The sequence below is a fragment of the Sebastes umbrosus genome, chromosome 10 (assembly GCF_015220745.1).
Source record: "Sebastes umbrosus isolate fSebUmb1 chromosome 10, fSebUmb1.pri, whole genome shotgun sequence".
Lineage (NCBI taxonomy): Eukaryota > Metazoa > Chordata > Actinopteri > Perciformes > Sebastidae > Sebastes > Sebastes umbrosus.
Window position 1 is genome coordinate 5,176,733 of NC_051278.1, and position 20,431 is coordinate 5,197,163.

Genomic DNA, 20,431 nt, shown 5'->3' on the forward strand with positions numbered 1-20,431 from the left:
TTCAGCTGTAGTTATTAGCAGAACGAGTGGCTGCTGTTAAATTATTAACGTTTTATTACCGTCAGAAATGGGTCGCTAATACTTCACAGCGTGCGTGAGAGAGAGAGTGATGCATTCTGGGTATAAATAGACTTTACATCTGGACTCGTGAAACTTTAATGACTCTTTTTCTTCTTCATGAATATAATAGGAGACGTCCTCTCAGCCAAGGTCGCCCTCCAACACTCCTCTTCCTCTTCCTCATCATCATCATCTTCATCCCATCTTTTCACTTCCACCATGTCTTGGCATCTTCCTCCTCTTCTGTTTCTCTTGTCATACTCATCTCATGTCCCTCCTCTTCTTCCTCTTCTTCCTCTTTCAGTATTTCCCAGCTCCAGATGTTCCAGAGCTTTTCGCAAAGCCACTTGCTCTTCATCAGTTTACTCTGTTCCGTTGTCATGGAGATGAATTATGCTTTATTAATGTCTTAACATTTATAACAGCAGTCTTTTTGGCTTATTAATGATAACGTAGTGCTTATTAACGGTTTATAACGGCTCTATGAAGCATTAGAAACATTAATAAAGCCAGGCGTATTAAAATGTAAAACGCTGATTATGAAACTATATTTACTTTCAGAATAAAAGACAGGAAGTGAGTGTAGAAATAAAAGCACTCAGCTCTGTAACATTATTGTGACCGTACAGATCTGAGGTCAGTTTACAGTCAGTCTCTGTGTCCCAGCATGCATCAGGAGGATGTTCTTTTTCACGTGTCTTTTCTAAACCAACAGTTCATTTGTGTTTTTGTCAGCTGCTGCGTTCACGTTCACACGTTTAAAACCACGTTCAACATTTAATCACAACTCCGACGTTTCTGAGTTTAGCTCAAGTATGTGTGGGGGGGTTAATGAGCACTAAATGTAGTGTACAATATTCTAAATATGGAATATTTAGTGCTACGCCACATGTTAGCATCAGTTTAAATATGGACTTAAGCTAACACGAGGTATGCTACATGTTAGTTTAAGTCAGTTGTTAAAGGTCATTACACGGCTTTGTTGAATACTGGATTCTGATTGGTCAACCACGGCCTTCTACAGTCTGTTATTTCTTTATAGCAGACCGTTGCTATGTATAACAGACCGTTGCTATGGGCGGAGTTCTGATGTCGGACTCTTTCTGACCATGTTGTGTGAGATTATTGATTTCTTCAGTAAGTAGCCGTGTAATAAGCGTGATAATGTACAGCTAGCGGGTCATTGTAGTGGAATAATCCCCTTCAGGGCGATGCAGCATCACTCTTCACAGTGCAACACGATTCACTCACATTTATTTTGAAAAGTCTCGACCATCCATCCTACATGACCTGAACGCAGCGTTAGCATCTGTATTTAATGTTCTTCTTCTGAAACTCAAAACACAAACAGCTGAGGACTCCACATGGCCGCCGCGGATGGCTGGGTTTTTATTCAGGACGTGGACTCACCTGAGGTCGCCTGAGGTCACCTGAGGACAAATTAAATGAAGTGAGAACTGGAACCAGAGGAACGATTGTTGGACGTTCGGAGCTGAACTTTGATTGTAACCCCGCCTCCACAGGTGCTGTCACTCACTCTCGTTGACCTCTGACCCCAGCTCACTCTCAGCTCGTTGACCTCTGACCCCAGCTGTGGTGTTTTTCCTGGTCTGATTGTTTCACTTCCTGTTGGGGAAATAAAACTACAAAAAAAAAAGAGACTGTTAAAACTCTACTAACGATTTTATTTTCTGAATTTGTAAACGATGTATATTTTAAAACAAATAAAATATTTTAAACGTAGCTCAGTCTGTCGGTTTATTTCTATAACGAGGTTCAAATGTGACAGCAAATCAATTTAGCATTTTATTTTGGAGTCACACTTCCTGTTGATAAAAATGTTTCAATGATACTTTTATTTTGTAAAGATTTGTTTGTTCCTGCTGAAGCTCTCAGGTCACCTGATCAGCTGCTGATTAAATGACATCATTAATACTGATGAACGCACACACACACACCTGCTCATCAGAGTTAATGAAGCAGCTTCATTAAGGTGTGTGTGTCCTGTTGCCTAGCGACAGCTGATAGTGATCGAACTGCTCTGTGAATTATTTATGATTAATGTATAATTAATCAGCTCTTTCTTCCGTCTTTGTGTTCAGCAGCCGCTTTGTCAGAGGGCACCGCCCCCTTCTGATGATGTCACACCACCTGTCAATCACCTGCACGACAGGAAACATCAAGAACCTTGAAGAACCCTCAAGAACCCTGCTGGTTCAGATCCTCTGGGTTAATCAGGGGTTCTGTGGAGGGTTCGTCGGGAACCTTAAATCACCTCGCTGGTTCATTTAATATTTTTAATTATATTAATTAATATTTTTAACCAGTAATTAAATTCCTTAAATGATTAAACAGGAAGTGAGAAACAGATTTAATTTATTGAGATTATTCTGTCCAACATGGACCAGCTGATGTTCTTCAGGTTCTCTTCAGTTTGTTGAAGAACTCTTCTACAACGTTCTCCACTTCGTCTTCGCTGTAATCTTTCACCACGAAGAGCTCGCCGTCCTCGGCGCCGCGAATCATCGCCGACAGACCTGAGACAGGAAGTGGAGTTTATATCAAAGAGGACAAACAACAGAACCTCCTCAGGTAGATAACTCTGAAGTGTGTATATATACTATATATGTATATATATATATATATATATATACACACACACACTGTATATATGTATGTATGTATGTATGTATATGTATTGCTAACAACAGGAAACAGGAAGTGTCCTCACTGCGTCCTGACGAAGGTCTGAACAGACAGAAGATTTTCTTCTTCATGTCGACGGCTCGGCCGAGTTCGTAGCCGACGCCCAGAGACGGCTGAGTCACCTCCGCCACGACCACTGCACACAGGTCAGAGGTCAGAGGTCACACACAACTGCAGACACTGCTCAGGGCCAAATCACACGTTGGTCACTTTATTGATTCATTGATCAGTTTTATTAATTCATTGATCAGTTTATTGATGGTTGTCTGTCTCACCGTCAGACTGTCGCAGCCAGTCCACGTCTCGGTCATGAATGAATCGTTCACTTGCTGCTGTGGCGTCCTCTCCTGTCCAATCAGAGCACAGCACCTCAGTGACATCACACACACACACACACCTGTCTTCTTCTTCTGTGGTAAATCTAGTAAACTGATTCTGATCAGAGGATCAATCATACTATGAATAATTAATAATTATTATGGTTATTGTGTGAGTGTGTGAGTGAGTGAGTGAGTGAGTGAGTGAGTGAGTGTGTGTGAGTGAGTGAGTGAGTGAGTGTGTGTGAGTGAGTGTGTAAGTATGAGAGTGAGTGACTGAGTGTGAGTGAGTGTGTGGGTGCAGGGGTGCGTGCATGTGTGCGTGCATGTGTCAGACCTCTGTCGGTGAGCTCGGAGCTGCTCACGTGCTCGGTCAGCACGCTCCCGTAACTCTGCAGCTTCTCAACGATCCTCCGGTAAAGGTGCACATCATCCCTACCGCCGCGAATACTACCGCAGAAATACACCTTCATCCTCTCTACTGTCTCTCTCTACTGTCTCTATATAGTGTCTCCCTCTACTGTCTCTATCTGCTGTCTCTCTACTGTCTATCTCTGTCTGCACAGCGTCTTTCTGCAGCCGCTTCCCGCGCTGTATGTAAATGACGCTCTGCGCGGTGACGTCCAACTGTACGTAACTTGAAACGTTTTGTTCTTTATGCCCTGATCACGGTCTCGCCATGAGTCTCGCAGGCAAAACGCTGCCAACACATTCTTCTTTCCCCGCTCAGATTGGCTGAATCTCAGCTGCCTCTTATTGGTGCCATGGATGTATTAAAGAGATTGGTGCAGACTGGAGGCGGAACCCAGTTGGGGGGGGAGGAACTACCTGACAGACTGCCCATAGGGCAAATAAACACATTTTTCAATATAATTTCAAAGTAAAGGTTTAGTTTGCAGTCATGATTGGTGATCATTAAAATAAATCTATAATAATAAAGGTTATTATAACAGACAGTTGATCCAGCTGATATAATAATAAATAAAATATAATTTTGAAAGTAAATGTTTAGTTTGCAGTTATGATTGGTGAGCATTAAAATAAATCTATAATAATAATAGTTATAATAAAAGACAGTTGATCCAGCCTAAATAATAATAAATAATAAATAAAATAAAATTTCAAAGTAAATGTTTAATTTGCAGCTATGATTGCTGACTGTTAAAATAAATCTTTATAATAGGGATGAGCGTTTTATGTAATTTCCATATTTGAGTAATCACATTAAATTATTATTGAGTACTCAATAATAAAAACAAAAAATACAAAACAAAATTAGTGTTAAAGCTCATAAAGTTTATTTGAGTCTCTGTACAGAAACTATAAATACATCTGAACATGAAAATAACCCCAAAACATTACAGACAGAAAGAATACAAAATGTACAAACAGAGAAAGTTTAACATGAAGAGATGTTTGTCTGTGCGGGGGGCCTCATTGGGCCCTCGGCAGGGTCCCCAGACTCCTCATTGTAGCGTTCAGGATCAGCTCAGGCACGTCTCTGGCCACCCGCTGCATGGGAGCCAGGTTGGGTCCTTCCAGAGAGTCCAGCAGCCCTGAAAACAAAACGACAGGAGGTCTCACTCTGACACCAAACCACAGGAGGTCTCACTCTGACACCAAACCTTCTTTCTATCTGAAACTCTGAACATAAACTGGTCCGGACCAGTGTAGCATCAGTAACCATGGCGATCTAGCCATTCAGGTGAACACAGGTCACATGACCTCAGGACACGATGACTGACCTTCTACGATCTTGTGGTAGGCGAAGTGGAGGTAGAGCAGGAAGAGCATGTGGAGGAGCGACAGAGTCCCACAGAGGAGGAGGCGAGGAGTCTGACCAACCGTACGAGACAGCAGAGCCGCTACCTGACAGGGGACGAGACACACGAGCAAGGTTAGTGCCCAGCTGAGGAACAACAGAGGGGCTGATGGGAAACGTAGTCCTCACCATGCGCAGAGTGGACAGTCCTCCACACAGCAGCCAGAGGACGTAGAACAGGAAGTGGAAGTGGATGTTGTAGGTGATGAAGAGGACGACGCAGTGACCAAACAGACCGTAACCCTGATGACAGGAGACAGGAAGTGTTGTCACTCAGCATCACAGTAATCAGTAATCAAGCATGGTTATCTTCCAAACTCACAGAACTTTAAAATCCCTGATGTACTGTGTGTGTACTGTGTGTGTACTGTGTGTGTACTGTCACTGACCAGCAGGGAGAGCATCTGCAGCATGGTGATCTGAGCGTTGACCAGGTACGCCAGGAAGTAGATGAAGGAGGAAACGCCGAGCCAGTAACCAAAACATGTTCCTATCGCTGTTCCCATCAGGGTACCCTCCCTCTGTAGAGACAGTCAGACAGACAGACAGACAGACAGGAAGTGGAGATAGTGTTTAGTGTTCTCATGTGTATCACAGCGTGAGCAGTAGTGATACGAGGGTCAGACAGACGAGGCCTGAACGCCGGGGCGTTCGCCGTGTGTGCTGTAAAGCTCACGGTGGAGCCGCGAGCCACCTTCACCCCGGGCCTTTCCGTGCTGACCTAGAACCGGTCGCGGCGCACATAGAGGCAATGCGCCCGGCGAGGGCCAGCCAGCACCGGGGAGAGACTCCTCCCACACCGCACTGCCGAGTTGAACCCCCCGGCAGACTGATCGGACCCACCCGTTGAGAAATATATGAAAATATAGGCGGCTGATTCTGAAAGTGTGGCGGGACAGATGAATTATGGGAAACAGTGGCGTGTGTGTGCGTGTTCTTACGATGACGGTGTCTGACGTCTTCATGCCGTGCAGCAGTATCGCCACCAGAGTGAAGACCAGCATCAGAGGGCCGTACAGCTCACCTGCGATCTTCTACACACAGGAAGTACGAACTGTCAGAGGACTGAACCTCAACATGAAGCTCTTATTGTGAAAATCCTGTCTTGAATGAGTTTGAGTAGATGAAACATGTTGAGAGACAGGAAGTAGCAGTGTGTACCTGGGGGAAGTTGATCATGCGGACAGGTATCATGGACTCCATCAGCCTGAGAGGAGACAGTTAGCAGCAGTTAGCGTCTCACTGAGCAGGAAACAGCTGACAGTAAACAGGAAGAGGAAGTTCCTACCTGCTGCGGACCTGCACCGGCTCCACGTCGAAGTAGGGCCTCAGGATGTCGATGTTGGCGTACAGGTTGAAGGCTTTGGAGGCCTGACGCTTCCCCGCTTGCCACACCTAAATGCATCACACAGGTGAGTGACACTGACTTGCTGCCATCCCTCCAAGTCACGCACGCTTGCCGTTATCTAGGCTACAGCGTGTGACGTGTCCTGCGTGTGTTACTATAGATCTGAAGCTTTAAAGTCAGGTGACCTCTGACCTCACATCTGGACTCACCTCGTCTGCCACCTGCCGGCCCAGCTGGCCCTTTATCCCCTTCATGCCCAGGAACTCTCCGTCCTCGGTGTTTTCGTCCTCGGTGGCGGCGGCCTCAGCGGTCACCTCCTCCTCCTCCTTCATCCTCTGGTGCATCTCTCCCATGTCCTCGAAGCTGGAGCCGGACGTGTCGTCCATGTTCTCCATGTCAATGACGGCCGAGCCGCCACCCTGAACGCAACACGGGGTTAAAGGCCATTTAAACCACGTGTTTACAACAATCAATTCATTCTTTTATTAGTTCACTGTGTTTCTGTGTGTAGTGCAGCTGGTCTGGTGTTAGCTCAGGTTCGTGGATCTGTGTTAGTCTCCATGTAGCCAGAGTAATGACTGATCTGTGATCAGCTCCTGTCTACCATCACTGATCACTGTGAGACTGAAGACATGTCTGAGTGGATTTCTGGACGTTTATTGCGATGACAAAGGAGATGATAATATCCTGAGGAAGAGGAAGTCACTCTGAATGATGTAAACATGTGTTTCATGTTTCACTGAGTGATGAAGAGGAGGAGGAGAGGTTTCACTCTACTCTAGTATTAGTAGTAGTGGTAGTAGTAGTCTAGTATTACTAGTAGTGGTAGTAGTAGTCTAGTATTAGTAGTAGTAGTAGTCTAATATTTGTATTAATATAAATATTATTAGTATAGTATTGATAGTAATATTAGTAGTCTAGTATTAATAATAGTATTAGCAGTCTAGTATTAGTAGTAGTCTAGTATTAGTATTATTAGTAGTAGTCTAGTATTAGTATTATTAGTAGTAGTCTAGTATTAGTATTATTAGTAGTAGTCTAGTATTAGTATCATTAGGAGTAGTCTAGAATTAGTAATAGTAATAGTAATCTAGTATTAGTAGTAGTCTAGTACTTGGAGTAGTCTAGTACTTGTAGTAGTGGTAGTATTAGAAGTAGTCTAGTATTTGTAGGGTGTTACCATTAAAAGAGGTGCACAGACGTGACGTCACTCAGGTATGTTTACCTGTCCAGCTGCCTGTCAGAGAGCCTGTTGGTTAGCTTCTCCTAGCTTCTCTTAGCTAACATGCTAGTCGACACATCTGACAGGTTAGCTAGCCTGTTGCTTCGTTAGCTCGGCCTCCTCTCCCCGGTGAGCAGGTTAACCGGGTGGTTATCGTTCCTGTTAGCAGGCTGCTTCTCTGGTTAGTGAGGCCGTCAGCGGTGTGGTTAGCATGTTAGCATGTTAGCATGTTGTTATGTTAGCATGTTAGCCTGTTAGCCTGTTAGCTCACCTGGATGAGGTTATCATCGAAGCTGCCCCACGGTTCCGTGTTCGGTTCCGTGTTCGTGTTTCTGCTCCCGGAGCCCGCAGACATCGTTCACCGGGTAGTTTACCGTGTTAATCCCGGGTCGGTGGCGGTGTGACCGCTCCCTCAGCTGCCTGACGGACGTGATGTTAATAAAGAAACGATGGAAAGCGACGTTTCTGTCTCTAAACTCTAAACTCTACATTACAACACCACAGGCTGCACGCAGGGAGCGTGATGACGTCACCGCTGCTGAGGCGACGTGGAGGCATGGACGTAAAATAATATTTAAATCATTTTTATTTAAATAACTCTGTGATTTACATCCTGAAACTTGCTCTCATATTTACATATGAGCTGTGGAAAGATGTTACAATTTTTATATTTGACAACATTTTCTCAGATTTTGCACTATACTATAGAAATATTATACATATATGTATATTATTTTATTAATATTATTATATATATATGTGTATATGTATATACATAACAGTTTTAACATCTCCTGGTATTTTTATATCTGGTATATTTATTATACTTTTTACTACTTACTTGTGCCTCTTTACTAACATGTTCGCACTATGGAACTGTGACTCTGGAAACTTGAATTTCCCTCGGGATCAATAAAGTTACTATCTATCTATCTATCTATCTATCTATCTATCTATCTTTCTTTATATATATTTTTTTATCTGGACCTTGAGTCTGCAATAAAGTTTGAATTGAATTGAATTGAATATTTGGTTGCTGTGATTATAGTGACAAAGACAGAAATGCATTGTTTTCTTATTAATCTTAAATCTTATTTCATGTTGATTTTCTTTCATTTCTGTTGTCCTTTTTATGTTTGGCACTGCTCTTTGTTTATGTTTTGGCTATGCTTCTGTATGTGAGTGATATCAATGTTTTCTGCTTACTTTGTGTACTGTCATTTTGAAACAAAAAACTATATATATATATATATATATATATATATATATATATATATATATTTATTCACAGATTCAGATTATTAAACAAAATCCAATCACCTAATAAATTATGATTATTATAGATTAAATATAATATATATATATATATACTGTATATAACTATATATAGATATAGATATAACTATATCTATATCTATATATCTATATATATTTAATCTATAATAATCGTCATTTATTAGTTGATTAGATTTTGTTTTTATTAATATGAATCTGTGAATAAATGTAGTAGTAGTACAGTATAAAGTACAGCACTGAATGTAATGCAGTAGCAGCATAATGAGCCCTCTGCAGTTACAGCAGCGTCACCAGCAGGGGGCAGTAACGGGATCCAACGGGATGTTGCTCTCAGTTATCGCGAGGCTCCTCCTCCGCCCCTTTCCTTGACGTGGTTGTGAAATTAGGGGTCGCAGCTGGTGGTAACGGAAACACCGGCATCTACCTACCGGAGCTCTGTTCAACGTTAACGCGTCTCTACCGGAGCTCTGTTTAACGTTAACGTGTCTCCGAACTAACACGGATTATTCATGACATCGAAGTCGAGAGTCCAGACTAAAGGCACCCGGTGAGTTCAACCGTCTGCGGCTCACAAAAACGCCTCTTCTCACATCGAGAGAGTCGACTAGCCTGTTAGCTTAGCCGAGCTAACGTTAGCATAGCTGAGCTAACGTTAGCTAACTTACTTTAGCTAGAAAAACGCTGTGACCTCTAGTCGCTGCTAGATAATAGACAAACATTTATAATATCTACGTGTTGTTGGTTCTTTTAAAAGGCTTTTATCATCCCATCCCAGTAGTTATAAAGGTTTATAGTGATTTTAATGTGGTACTTAGTCCACGTGTTGTGACACCAAACTCGCTACAAAAACATCTCAATTTAAGCGTTTCCATTGATAAATAAGGTTTTAAACTCTGTAATATTAGTTTTTAATTGTTGTACATATTACTTATTATCCAATCTGTAATTCGGCATACTCATAACTCGCCGATGAATATCACCTGTAACACGATGTTGTATTTTACACGTGATTCCTCCAGTAAAACTCCCATCCGAGGGCTGATTGTGAGTGCTGGGCTCCGACTGTAAAAGTATATATTTTATTATATTGTAGTGCTGCTGGGTGGATTATCTGTAAGCCGATTTATGAGTTGACCTTTGATACTTGGAGAAAGTGTGAAGTTGTTTTGCCAGCTGTGTTCTGCCAGCTGTGCAAACCGGACTAAAGTAAACATGCAGTGTTTTTCAATGGAGTCTGGCGAGCTGACCTCTGAGACCGCTGCTTGTCTGTCTGTCTCTCTACTGTCTGTTTCTGTCTGAACAGCGTCTTTCAGCAGCCGCTTCCCGCGCTGTATGTAAATAACATCCCATCCCAGTAGTTATCAAGGTTTATATTGATCTTAATGTGGTACTTAGTCCACGTGTTGTGACACCAAACTCGCTCCAAAAACATCTCGATTTAAGCGTTTCCATTGATAAGTAAGGTTTTACGCGCTGTAACATTAGTTTTTAATTGTTATACACATTACTTAATATCCAATCTATAATTCGGCATACTCATAACTCGTCTATCAATGTCACCTGTAACACGATGTTGTATTTTATGATTCCTCATAGTCTCCCTCTCCAGTAAAACTCCCAGCTGAGGGCTGTTAGTTAGTGCTGGGCTGAGTCTGTAAAAGTAGATATTTTATTATATTGTAGTGCTGCTGGGTGGATTATCTGTAAGCCGATTTACGAGTTGACCTTTGATACTGGGAGAAAGTGTGAAGTTGTTTGCACAGCTGTGTTCTGCCAGCTGTGCAAACCGGACTAACGTAAACATGCAGTGTTTTTCAATGGAGTCTGACGAGCTGAACTCTGAGACCGCTGCTCGTCACGTTCACTTCTGGGTTAATATGAAACCGAGTTATCAGCTGTGTACAGTGGCCTCTGTCACATCCTAGTTAATCACTAATGAGTGCAATAAGTGTGTTTATGTGAGATAACAGCCGGCTGTTCCCTCCTCGAGGCCGTCCCTCCCCACGCTGTGTGTACGTGCGAGCCGAGCCGCAGTGATGGCGGAGACAGGAGGAGACTGCTTCCTTGTTCCGCTCTGAGACTCTAAACTAAACAATAGCCGGTTGTATGTCGCCGTCAGAGGCTAAGCTCACAGCTGAGGACGCGGCGTGTTTAACGGATCTTTCTCAGGTGTTTTACCAGCAGTGAGTCAGAAACAAGAGGTAGGACAACAGATAATTAACTTAACGCTTTATTCTCCACCTGAGCCTCCACATGGATCTGTTCTGCTATTATCGATTATATAAATAGTATTAGTGGTCTAGTATTAGTATTAGAAGTGGTAGTAGTAATAGTAATATTAGTAGTCTATTATTAATAGTAGTATTAGTAGCCTAGTATTGGTAGTAGTCCAGTATTATTATTATTATTATTATTATATTATTGTTATTAGTAGTCTAGTATTAGTAGTAGTTTATTATTATTATTATTATTATTATTATTATTATTGTTATTAGTAGTAGTCTAGAATTAGTAGTCTAGTATTATTCTTATTATTAGTGGTCTAGTATTATTATTATTAGTCTAGTATTATTATGATTAGTAGTAGTAGTCTAGTATTATTATTAGTAGTAGTAGTCTAGTATTATTAAGTAGTCTAGTATTATTATTATTAGTAGTTGTCTAGTATTGCTAGTATTAGTAGTAGTCTAGTATTTGTAGTAGTGGTACTAACCATTTTTATTAACCAAAAGTTAATCATTGGAACACATTAAGATGCTAATATTCAGTGGTGAGCACCATAATATAAATATACTCTTTTACAAGGTAAACTTAAGTAAAAGTACAGTACATCAGAATGTACTTAAATATCCAAAGTAAAGTACTTGTTATGCATAGAACTGGCCCCAGATAGTGTTATAACAGTATATATTATCTTATTACACATTTTTAAAGTACAGTTGTATTTTAATGTCAGGATGGAAGTACTTTATATATAGTTGAGTATAATTAGGAAACTTTGTTAGATTAATATAGACATTTTAAGTAACATCAAATGAAGATAGATGGATAGAAGTACTTAAAATGTGTACTTTTCTATTTTCCACCACTGTGAATATTCAGATAAAAGTTAGGGATGCACCGATCCGACTCTTTCAGTCCCGATATCAATATCTAGGTTTTGGTATCGGCTGATACTGAGTACCGATCCGATACCAGTGTTTAATTAATCAGCTGTATTCCTCACTGTGTGGAAGTGACTGGATCATTCTGTTGTGTGTAAGGCAACATCAGACTCGACTTAAACATTGCTTTCCTTTCGTAAAACCTGTGATCATACTGTATATAAAGTACTTCAGTTCTCCATCCTGACAGTCAGCTACTACTGTACTTAATACATGTGTAATAAGATAATATATATTGTTATAACACTAGCCCGTTCTATGCATAACAAGTACTTTTACTTTGGATATTCAAGTACATTCTGATGTACTGTAATGTTACTTATAGCTCAGTTTTATTGTCCAACTCTGTCAGTGGTTCTCAACCTTTTTTGGGCTAGCGCCCCCCTATCCGTTATCCAGGTCCCTTACTGCCCCGACCAAACAAATAAAATGTAGGCTAATTGTCTTCCTAAATATTAATGTTCCAACAGAAATGACAAACAATTCATATTAATATTTCCAACGGAAAACAAGAGCAGCCTACCAAGGAACCGAGGAAAACGTTTGAGGCTACTGAAAAAAAAAGTAGAACGAAGCTAAATTGGGTAGATCTTCGTAAGGTGCTCCTTGAGACGTGAGGGTTTCATGGTCTCATTTGAAAACACTTGTTCACACAATAAACACATTGGAAGTTGTGCCTTGGTAGGAGAAAGTACGAATCCATAACTAAGATATTCAACGGAATACCGGCGGCATTTTTTCTTGTTCTGTGCCATTTTGCTGCTATATTTTCTGCTGATAAGTTGCCGCGCAAAAGTCATCATTTTATTTTTAAAATGCACTGATTGGTGGACTGTATATTTTTGGACTGACTTGTGACTAAATGTCAGGTGGCAGGTGTCATGTGTCTAGTTTGTGTGTTGCCCACAGTGTGGCTGGACTCTAAGGTGCTTTCACTGAAAGTCCGACAGCGGAATATCCCTCTGTTAAATTTGGAGAAATGGATGCTTTCAAGAGGAAGAAACTCTTAATTTCCTCCACGGGTAATACCGGGGAAGAGAGTGTCCCTTTCTCTGACTTGACACAGTAAACCCCATGTTGGTAAAAAAAAGATGATGCTCTGACGTCCCGTTCCAGTGAAGTCAGCATGTGGAGCAGCGCTACAGAAAGCTGACAGAAACACGGAAGTAAAGAATCGTTTCTGTGGAAATGATACACCGTCTCAAGTAGTTGCATCGGTGTAAACTGGCATGTTTTCTAACTTTGCAGACCACATTCTTCTGCAAGTAGTTGCAAGTTTCAACTCGTCTTGTCTTGAATCTTTGGTGTGAAGTTCAAATGCCCTCCCAGAACACCTCAACGCCCCCCTTACAAAAATATTGCTTCCAGCGCCCCCCCCGATGTCCTCTGAACGCTCCCGTTGACAAAACGCTGAGCTATGTGAACACATACAAGGACTTTGACTCTGGTTTATGTACTCAGACAGAAATGCACATACAGTTGAAACAAGGACAACACAGCTGGGGACAGTAGGACAATAAATGTGTGTAGCATGTTTAAAAACAAGGACAACACAGCTGGAGACATTAGGACAATAAATATGTATTATGTTTGAAAACAAGGACAATACAGCTGGAGACATTAGGACAATAAATATGTAGTATGTTTAAAAACAAGGACAACATAGCTGGAGACATTATGACAATAAATATGTATTATGTTTAAAAACAAGGACAACACAGCTGGAGACATTAGGACAATAAATATGTAGTATGTTTAAAAACAAGGACAACACAGCTGGAGACATTAGGACAATAAATATGTAGTATGTTTAAAAACAAGGACAACACAGCTGGTTACATTAGGACAATAAATGTGTAGTATGTTTAAAAACAAGGACAACACAGCTGGAGACAGTAGGACAATAAATGTGTGTAGTATGTTTAAAAACAAGGACAGACGTGACCGCAGAGACGGTGGGCTAAAATGAGCCAGAATGTAGCAGGACTCTGCTCAGTAAACACAGCAGAGTGTGAATGTCAAACGTCACGTCTGATGTTTTTCCTCAGCATGGTTCTGATCAGCTGATCGACTGTTAACAGCTGATAGCGAAGCAGCGCCGCGCCCTGAGGCCACGCTCACTCTCACCACTCTCACAACTCTCACCTCCGCCAACGCTGAGAGACAGAAATATCATGTGACCACTGATTCGATGCGTTTGATCAGCTTTATATCGGAGCACCTTTCTCCCCCCCACCCTGTCCAGCTGGGTCTGAAAATAGTTTAGTGGTGTGACTGGTTTAATCCCAGTGGATCCTGGTGACCCACCAGCCCTCTGACCAGTCGGTGGCCTTCACCACAACACAGCCGGCTGGATCATTGACTGATCTGCAATCAGCTGAGTCAGTCACAGTGTGAACAGAAGAATAGAAACTCCCGAACAAACAGATGCTGCAGTAAACCCTTCTTCTGTCAGGACTCACCTGTGTGGTCAGGACTCATCTGTGTGGTCAGGTCTCTGTCTAACGTGGCCGTTGATGGTGATGGATAATACATTTGTTTTTGATTTTTATGGTTTCTTTTAGGGTAAGAATGAAACCAGTTCCACCACCTGATGAATGTAAATATTATTCTGAAGGAGAATTAATGAAATATTTAAAAACAAAACAAAAATACACACTAAAGGATGTCCTCTGACCTCACTGTAGCAGACTTAGGTAAATAAAATCAAATCTAAATGAGTCTTAACAGTGTTTAATTCATATTTAACATAGAAACAGCAATAATATATTGATGGGAGTAAAGTGAAAAGCAGAAGTGAAGAAAACAGAAGAGACAGTTTCACCATCAGTGTTGAAATTAAAATAACCTGAACAGGAAACTACCTCGCTGCTGATAAATGAGAATAACCTGAAGAGGAATCTACCTCGCTGCTGACCTTTATCTGTCAGTCCAGATCCAGTTTCACCGTTTTTATTTTGACGCTGTGTTCTTCCTGTTTCCTGTCCACAGGATGCCGTCGGCAGAGATGGCAACAGCGGGCGGACTGAAGCAGTGCCGGCAGGCCCAAGATCAGCTGGAGGACGCCATCAGCGGCGTGATGAAGGCCGAGCAGCAGCTGAGAGAAAACACCAGAGAGGTTAGGACCTTCATCCTCCTCATCCTCGTCTGTCTGTCTGTTTAAACATTGATCTGTCGTCATGTTAACGGGTAACGTTGGCATCTTTCAACCTGAGAGAATGCTGTAACCGCCAGTTGACAAATGAGCTGCGAGGGCGAGTGAGCAGCATCAGTGTACCGTTATGTCCAGTGTTGGGCAGTAGTGGCGCTACAATAGTTGCGTTACTAGTCTAACGACATGGACGTACGGCCACAGACCAGGGCGGCGTGTTACTGACGGACCCCATCATCATGATGGCTGTAAACATAGAAACACGGCAGAGACGCTGGTCCTGTGGCTGGTGGATGAACTGGATCTCCTCACCCACCAGCTCCTCCTCCTCTTCTGGGAGGTGCTGGTGGTTACCATACCGTGGTTATCTCCTCCTAATTGCCATGATTCACCGTACAATGTGTGTGTGTGGTCTGAAACTCCACAAACACTTTAAGTCCACCTGTTGTTCGGTCCTGCACCTGCGGTTGCCGCGGTAACCCAGACTCAATTAACCATCGACAGGTTAGGTCATGTGGGTGGTAGAGTCAGCATATAAAACACTGAAGAGAGAGAGTCGAGTTCATATCACTGACAGACTGAGGACAGCTTCATCTACCGTACTCTGCTGTAGTCTGCTGGACTCTAGTGAACTCTACTGTAGTCTGCTGGACTTTACTGTAGTCTAGCGCACTCTACTCCACCTCTCTGAACCTCTTCAGGTAAATCTGACTTGTCATTTCTGTGAAGTTCTGTAATATTTGCAGTGACTTAAGCCGGGTTTTCCTATGACTTTTAGTCCCTGGAACGAAAAGGTTCCTTCAGCCCACTGTTGTCTGTGTTACCACTGCGTCTCATCTGTATGTCTCACCTGTGTGTCTCAGGTGCGTGCGGAGCTGCAGAGCTGTGTGAGCCGTCAGCAGGAAGCGCTGCGCTGCAGGGAGGTGTGGCTGTTGGGGCAGATCGAGCTGCTGGAACAAGTGAAGACTGAAACTCTGCAGCAGCAGCTGCACCAGCTGCACCGGGTACCTGCTCCCTCTCTAATGGTCATACTGGTCTTACTGGTCATACTGGTCATACTGGTTACTGACTGTGTTTACGTGGTGTTTGTATTTCAGCTCAGAGGTCAGTTTGATGTGATCGTCCATCAGCTGCAGAACTCAAACAGCAGCAAAGACCTGAACAACCAGCTGACCAGCTGCATGGAGAAGTAAGTACACGCACGCACGCACACACGCACACGCACACGCAGACGCACACGCACACACTATGGTGAAGGTGATGAAGGTGAGTGTGGTGTAACGGCTGGGTGTGCTTGTTTTCTCCTCCTGTGTGTGCAGGTTATCCTCTCTGAGTTTGACGCCAGAGGAAACACCTGAGATGAGTTTCCGCGCCGACACTCGCTCTCTGAGGCTCGCCATCACCTCGTTCGGCAGCATCACGGCTCAGGTGACACACCCACACACATGCACAAACACACACAGGTGTTGCGTTTGAGGAAGTGATGATGACCAGGTGTTTTCTGTACTTCCTGTTTGCAGCTGGTGGAGGGCGTGTCCTCTCAGAGCTGTCCAATCGCTGCCAAGAAACAGGTAACTGCACCCAGCAGGTAGACACAGAGACTAACCTGTAACATTCAGTCAGTTCAGCACATGAACCCTCCGAGTACACCAGACTCCAGTTGAAAACAGGACGATTTAAGGGGATCGACGGGGATAGAAGCCGGAAGGTGACATGTTGTTTGATGTGTTTCTGATCAGAAGATGGAGGTTGGAGCTCTGGGTGACTGGCTGATGGGAACTCCTCCATCAAGCAGCGCTCCTATTGGTTACCAGGGCAGCAAGGACCCTCAGGATTGGCTGATTGCACAGAAGGAGAGCAAGGTGAGGGAGGAGCCCAACTAAGGCCCACTCAGTGGTGTCTGATGCTCCAGACCATCATGGTGGAGCCCCTCTTCAGTCATTCACATGTTTCCATGGTTACCGTATTAATGATCACTGCTCTGGTGCTGTTTAACCACAGACACCAGACAGCTCCATGTTGTTCCTGTTGGTCACATGTCACTTCCTGTGTGTTTGTGTCAGATTTCCTGTCCTGTGCTGGCCTCAATGGACTTCCTGCAGGCCTGGGGTCAGCTCAGGGACCTGGAGGCTTGGGTCCTCCAGGACCAGACCGCCGCCAGCAGGGAGCGGACCTACAGCAGCTCCAGCTCCTCCTTCTCCATCGAGAAGATCGACGAATCAGAGCTCGCCGTCGCTCCCGAGGAGGTGGAGGAGGAGGAGGAGATGAGCGACTGGCTCATCACCCCGCCCACTGTTGCCATGGAGACCATGTCAGACGCCGAGCGGTGGCGGCGGGTGTTGAAGCCGTTCGAGGATGGCTGGTCGTCCAGCGATTGGCTGCTGGGGTCGAGGCCCCCCGCCGCTGACTGCTCCTCCTGCTGCCAGACCACCAAGGCCCTGGAGATCGAGAACCTGGGCCAGCTCAAGTGCCTAAAGACCCCGCCTGCCTCCCCCGAGTCCCCGCCCACGCCGGCGGCTCTGGAGGCATGGCTACAGCAGGTGGTGCCGGTGCAGCAGAACTGCAGGGGCAACGAGGTCTGCTCCTCCTACGCCGACTGTGTCTGTGACGAGAACTGTGGGAGGGACGCTCTGAGCCACTGGCTCCTCCAGCAGGACGGACGGGACAAAAACGGGGTCCCAGTAGACCAGCACGCCAACATGGACACCACGCCAACCACCAAGCATGCCACGGCCACCACGCCTGCCTCAAAGAACGCCACGCCCACCCTGCACCACCGGGAGCAGGAACAGAAGGTGAGTTTTGATCTGGATTCATTCAGTTCAGCTTCAACATCCGTCAACCAATCAGATTATTAGATCAATAGAACTATTACATTCATTATTGATTATTGATTAGTTGTTGTTGTGTTGTGTCCTCAGGTCCAGGCCATCCTGGAGGCCTGGCTCCACCCCTCCAACACCACCTCCCTCTCTGGCTGGGTGGTTCCTGAGGAGGAGAAGGCCAGCAGGGAGGAGCACAGCTCCCAGTTCAAGCCTTCTTCCTCTTCCTTCTACTCCTCCTCTTCCTCCTGCTTGTCCCCGTTCCAGAGCCCTCTGGATCCAGATCTCTGGGTGATTCCAGGACAAACTCGGGAGTCAGGAGGTCAGCCCAGCGCAGCAGCAGAGGAGGACAAATGGCTGCTGAAGAAGAGGAGTCAAGCTCAGGTAACAGGACCACTAAGACCAGTACAGACCACTGGGACCAGTACGGATCACTAAGACCAGTACAGACCACTGAGACCAGTACAGATGTGTGATGTGTTGGATCAGGTTAGTGTTGTTGACCTGGCTGTGCTCACTTCCTGTCAGGAGCGTCTTGCGATGCCGTCCGTCTGTGACCTGTTCTCCTGTATGAAGGTGGGCGGAGACAAAGAGAAGTGGCTGCACAGAGCTGCTGAACAGGTGAGGCCACGTCACTCCGTTAGTTTCTATAGATTTAGATCCTCCTGTTTCCTCCCAGTGGTTCCTGGAACCATCTGCATGATGACGCTGCTACATCTACATTATATATACATCCTTATAGTCAGAGTATAACGCTCATTTAATGTCCGTCTCTGTTTTCCCTCCAGATGTGACGACGATGAAGATGCTTCTTCTTCTTCTTCTTCTCTCTTCTGGGAGTCACTTTATCGCTGATCAGCGCACACGACCGCAACAATCTAACCAACGCCGCCGCCGCTGCCGCCGCCTTCTTTCGCTGAGCTCTCCTCCAATCATGATCAAGTACCCACCGATCAATGTTTCTCCAAACTCTCTCAAGTTAGTGTGACTCACGGGTCGTAGAGCTTTCAGCTGCGTCTCACTGGCTTCATCAGCTCAGGTGTTAATTTAACAATACATGAAACATGAGACAGAAGAGAGCGGCTGGAATCAGACGATACCGAATTAGTTTCACTAAAATGAATGAAACTATTAATCGATTATCAAACAAGTTGATTGATAAGCTTCATTATCGTCAACATGTCCCAGAATGCATTTCATCAGCTGATCCTGACTGGAGGAGACGGGGCGGAGCTTGAGGGGACAGGGTGAGGTTGAAGGGGCGGGGCTAAACATGTGGTGGGCGGGGTTAAAATTAGACATAAAGTAGCTTTTATTTTAATGGAGCTTGTTTTTATGATTTCACTTTATTTCTTCATTTAACAGAATAATGTTGTTTTTATTCTTCTCTTGTTTTTCTGTCAAACTGCTCCACTGCAAAGATCTACTTCCTGTCCAGACTGCACGCTGCTCGCATCACGACTGACGCTGTGCTCTGCACATGCTCAGTAGGGATTCTGACGCACTTTAAAGTCTCTTTTCATAAATATATAAGCTTCAAAGATTAAAACTTAATAACTCAAAGATTTATAACGGAGTCAGAATGAGCTGCAGTACTGCAAGTGACCTCCAGCTGAGTGGAGGCGCTGCAGTACTATTCTGTTAATACATTTATTAATAGGTGTATTAATAGATTTATTAATTCTGGTCCTCCGACCATCAGTTCTCCCACAATGTTTGATTAATATTATTGTTATTATTATTTTAAAGCGTGTATAAAGTGTAAACAGTGTGAGAGGAAACAGCTGTTGGATCTTTCAAATTAAAAGCTTCTGTTTCTATGCCCTGAGTTGAGTCTGCAGGCAGACCTCTCATTTGATTGGTGGAACCTGTCATATGTCGTAACACCACATTGAAGACTCAGTTCAGGGCAGAAAACACATTTCTAAAATCTACAGAATAAATAACTGTTTCCCAGAATGCCGTCTGGTGGAAGCGTCCTGCAGTCTGTTCGGTCACATGACTCTGCAGTCAGCAGTGATTGGTGCTTTTTATTGAAGCTCTAGTGTGATGATTTTGTGGGGGCGGGGCTTCTGTCATATAGAGCTGTGATGTCATCAGTAATCTCTGTGATTCTCTACAGTAATAAAACATGCTGACATCATCTCTGTGTTTGTGACATCACTTTTACTGAGGGGATTTTATTGTGAAAGTTTCCAGTTTAACTTTAACTGGGGGGATTTTATTCTGAAAGTTTCCAGTTTAACTTGAATTGAGGGGATTTTATTCTGAAAGTTTCCAGGTTCACTTTAACTGAGGGGATTTTATTCTGAAAATTTCCAGTTTAACATGAGCTGACACACACACACGTACACAAACACACACACACACACACACACACAGAGATAACACACTGATAAACTTCCTGTTTACTGCAGCTGATGAGGTCACACCCACCAGCAGGAGGACACTGATAGACAGAGCTGTGACATCACTATGACATCACTGAACACGCCAATATCTCAGGGTCAGAGTAACTTACAT

At 43.8% G+C, this 20,431-nt stretch overlaps 3 protein-coding genes across 4 annotated transcripts; 1 reads left to right on the forward strand and 2 right to left on the reverse strand.

The window, feature by feature from the left end:
- Positions 1 to 2,416: 2,416 nt before the first annotated feature.
- dnph1 (2'-deoxynucleoside 5'-phosphate N-hydrolase 1) lies at positions 2,417 to 3,795 on the reverse strand. Its single transcript, XM_037782198.1, has 4 exons — positions 3,421 to 3,795; positions 3,042 to 3,113; positions 2,792 to 2,902; positions 2,417 to 2,597 (listed from the first exon to the last, which is right to left on the reverse strand). Exons 1-4 carry the CDS (start codon positions 3,554 to 3,556, stop codon positions 2,479 to 2,481), a joined length of 438 nt encoding a protein of 145 aa, XP_037638126.1. The 5' UTR covers positions 3,557 to 3,795; the 3' UTR covers positions 2,417 to 2,478.
- A 563-nt stretch (positions 3,796 to 4,358) lies between these two features.
- On the reverse strand, positions 4,359 to 8,012 carry yipf3 (Yip1 domain family, member 3). Its single transcript, XM_037782176.1, has 9 exons — positions 7,747 to 8,012; positions 6,463 to 6,672; positions 6,194 to 6,300; positions 6,067 to 6,112; positions 5,847 to 5,939; positions 5,295 to 5,426; positions 5,035 to 5,148; positions 4,829 to 4,952; positions 4,359 to 4,639 (listed from the first exon to the last, which is right to left on the reverse strand). The coding sequence occupies exons 1-9, from the start codon at positions 7,828 to 7,830 to the stop codon at positions 4,518 to 4,520; spliced, it is 1,032 nt and encodes a 343-aa protein (XP_037638104.1). The 5' UTR covers positions 7,831 to 8,012; the 3' UTR covers positions 4,359 to 4,517.
- A 1,111-nt stretch (positions 8,013 to 9,123) lies between these two features.
- Positions 9,124 to 20,051, forward strand: ncoa4 (nuclear receptor coactivator 4). 2 transcript variants are annotated; one of them, XM_037782149.1, is made up of 12 exons: positions 9,124 to 9,195; positions 9,228 to 9,318; positions 14,927 to 15,053; positions 15,950 to 16,090; positions 16,184 to 16,275; positions 16,406 to 16,514; positions 16,607 to 16,657; positions 16,826 to 16,948; positions 17,150 to 17,881; positions 18,008 to 18,292; positions 18,437 to 18,529; positions 18,697 to 20,051. In XM_037782149.1, the coding sequence occupies exons 2-12, from the start codon at positions 9,281 to 9,283 to the stop codon at positions 18,700 to 18,702; spliced, it is 1,797 nt and encodes a 598-aa protein (XP_037638077.1). In that variant the 5' UTR covers positions 9,124 to 9,195; positions 9,228 to 9,280; the 3' UTR covers positions 18,703 to 20,051. The 2 variants fall into 2 exon arrangements, with proteins under 2 accessions (XP_037638077.1, XP_037638078.1); XM_037782150.1 differs by lacking the exons at positions 9,124 to 9,195; positions 9,228 to 9,318 and adding an exon at positions 10,799 to 10,972 and having other exon boundaries at positions 16,826 to 16,952; positions 17,145 to 17,881.
- Positions 20,052 to 20,431: the final 380 nt, after the last annotated feature.

Coding starts and splice junctions, on each gene's coding strand:
- dnph1 (XM_037782198.1), bottom strand. CDS start 3,556: ATGAAGGTGTATTTCTGCGGTAGTATTCGCGGCGGTAGGGATGATGTG. Junction 3,114..3,420: donor CTCCGAGCTCACCGACAGAG/GTCTGACACATG, acceptor CTGATTGGACAG/GAGAGGACGCCACAGCAGCA. Junction 2,598..2,791: donor CAGACCTTCGTCAGGACGCA/GTGAGGACACTT, acceptor TTCCTGTCTCAG/GTCTGTCGGCGATGATTCGC.
- yipf3 (XM_037782176.1), bottom strand. CDS start 7,830: ATGTCTGCGGGCTCCGGGAGCAGAAACACGAACACGGAACCGAACACG. Junction 5,149..5,294: donor TGCAGATGCTCTCCCTGCTG/GTCAGTGACAGT, acceptor TCCTGTCATCAG/GGTTACGGTCTGTTTGGTCA. Junction 4,640..4,828: donor CTACCACAAGATCGTAGAAG/GTCAGTCATCGT, acceptor TTTTGTTTTCAG/GGCTGCTGGACTCTCTGGAA.
- ncoa4 (XM_037782149.1), top strand. CDS start 9,281: ATGACATCGAAGTCGAGAGTCCAGACTAAAGGCACCCG. Junction 9,319..14,926: donor GTCCAGACTAAAGGCACCCG/GTGAGTTCAACC, acceptor TCCTGTCCACAG/GATGCCGTCGGCAGAGATGG. Junction 18,293..18,436: donor AGAAGAGGAGTCAAGCTCAG/GTAACAGGACCA, acceptor ACTTCCTGTCAG/GAGCGTCTTGCGATGCCGTC.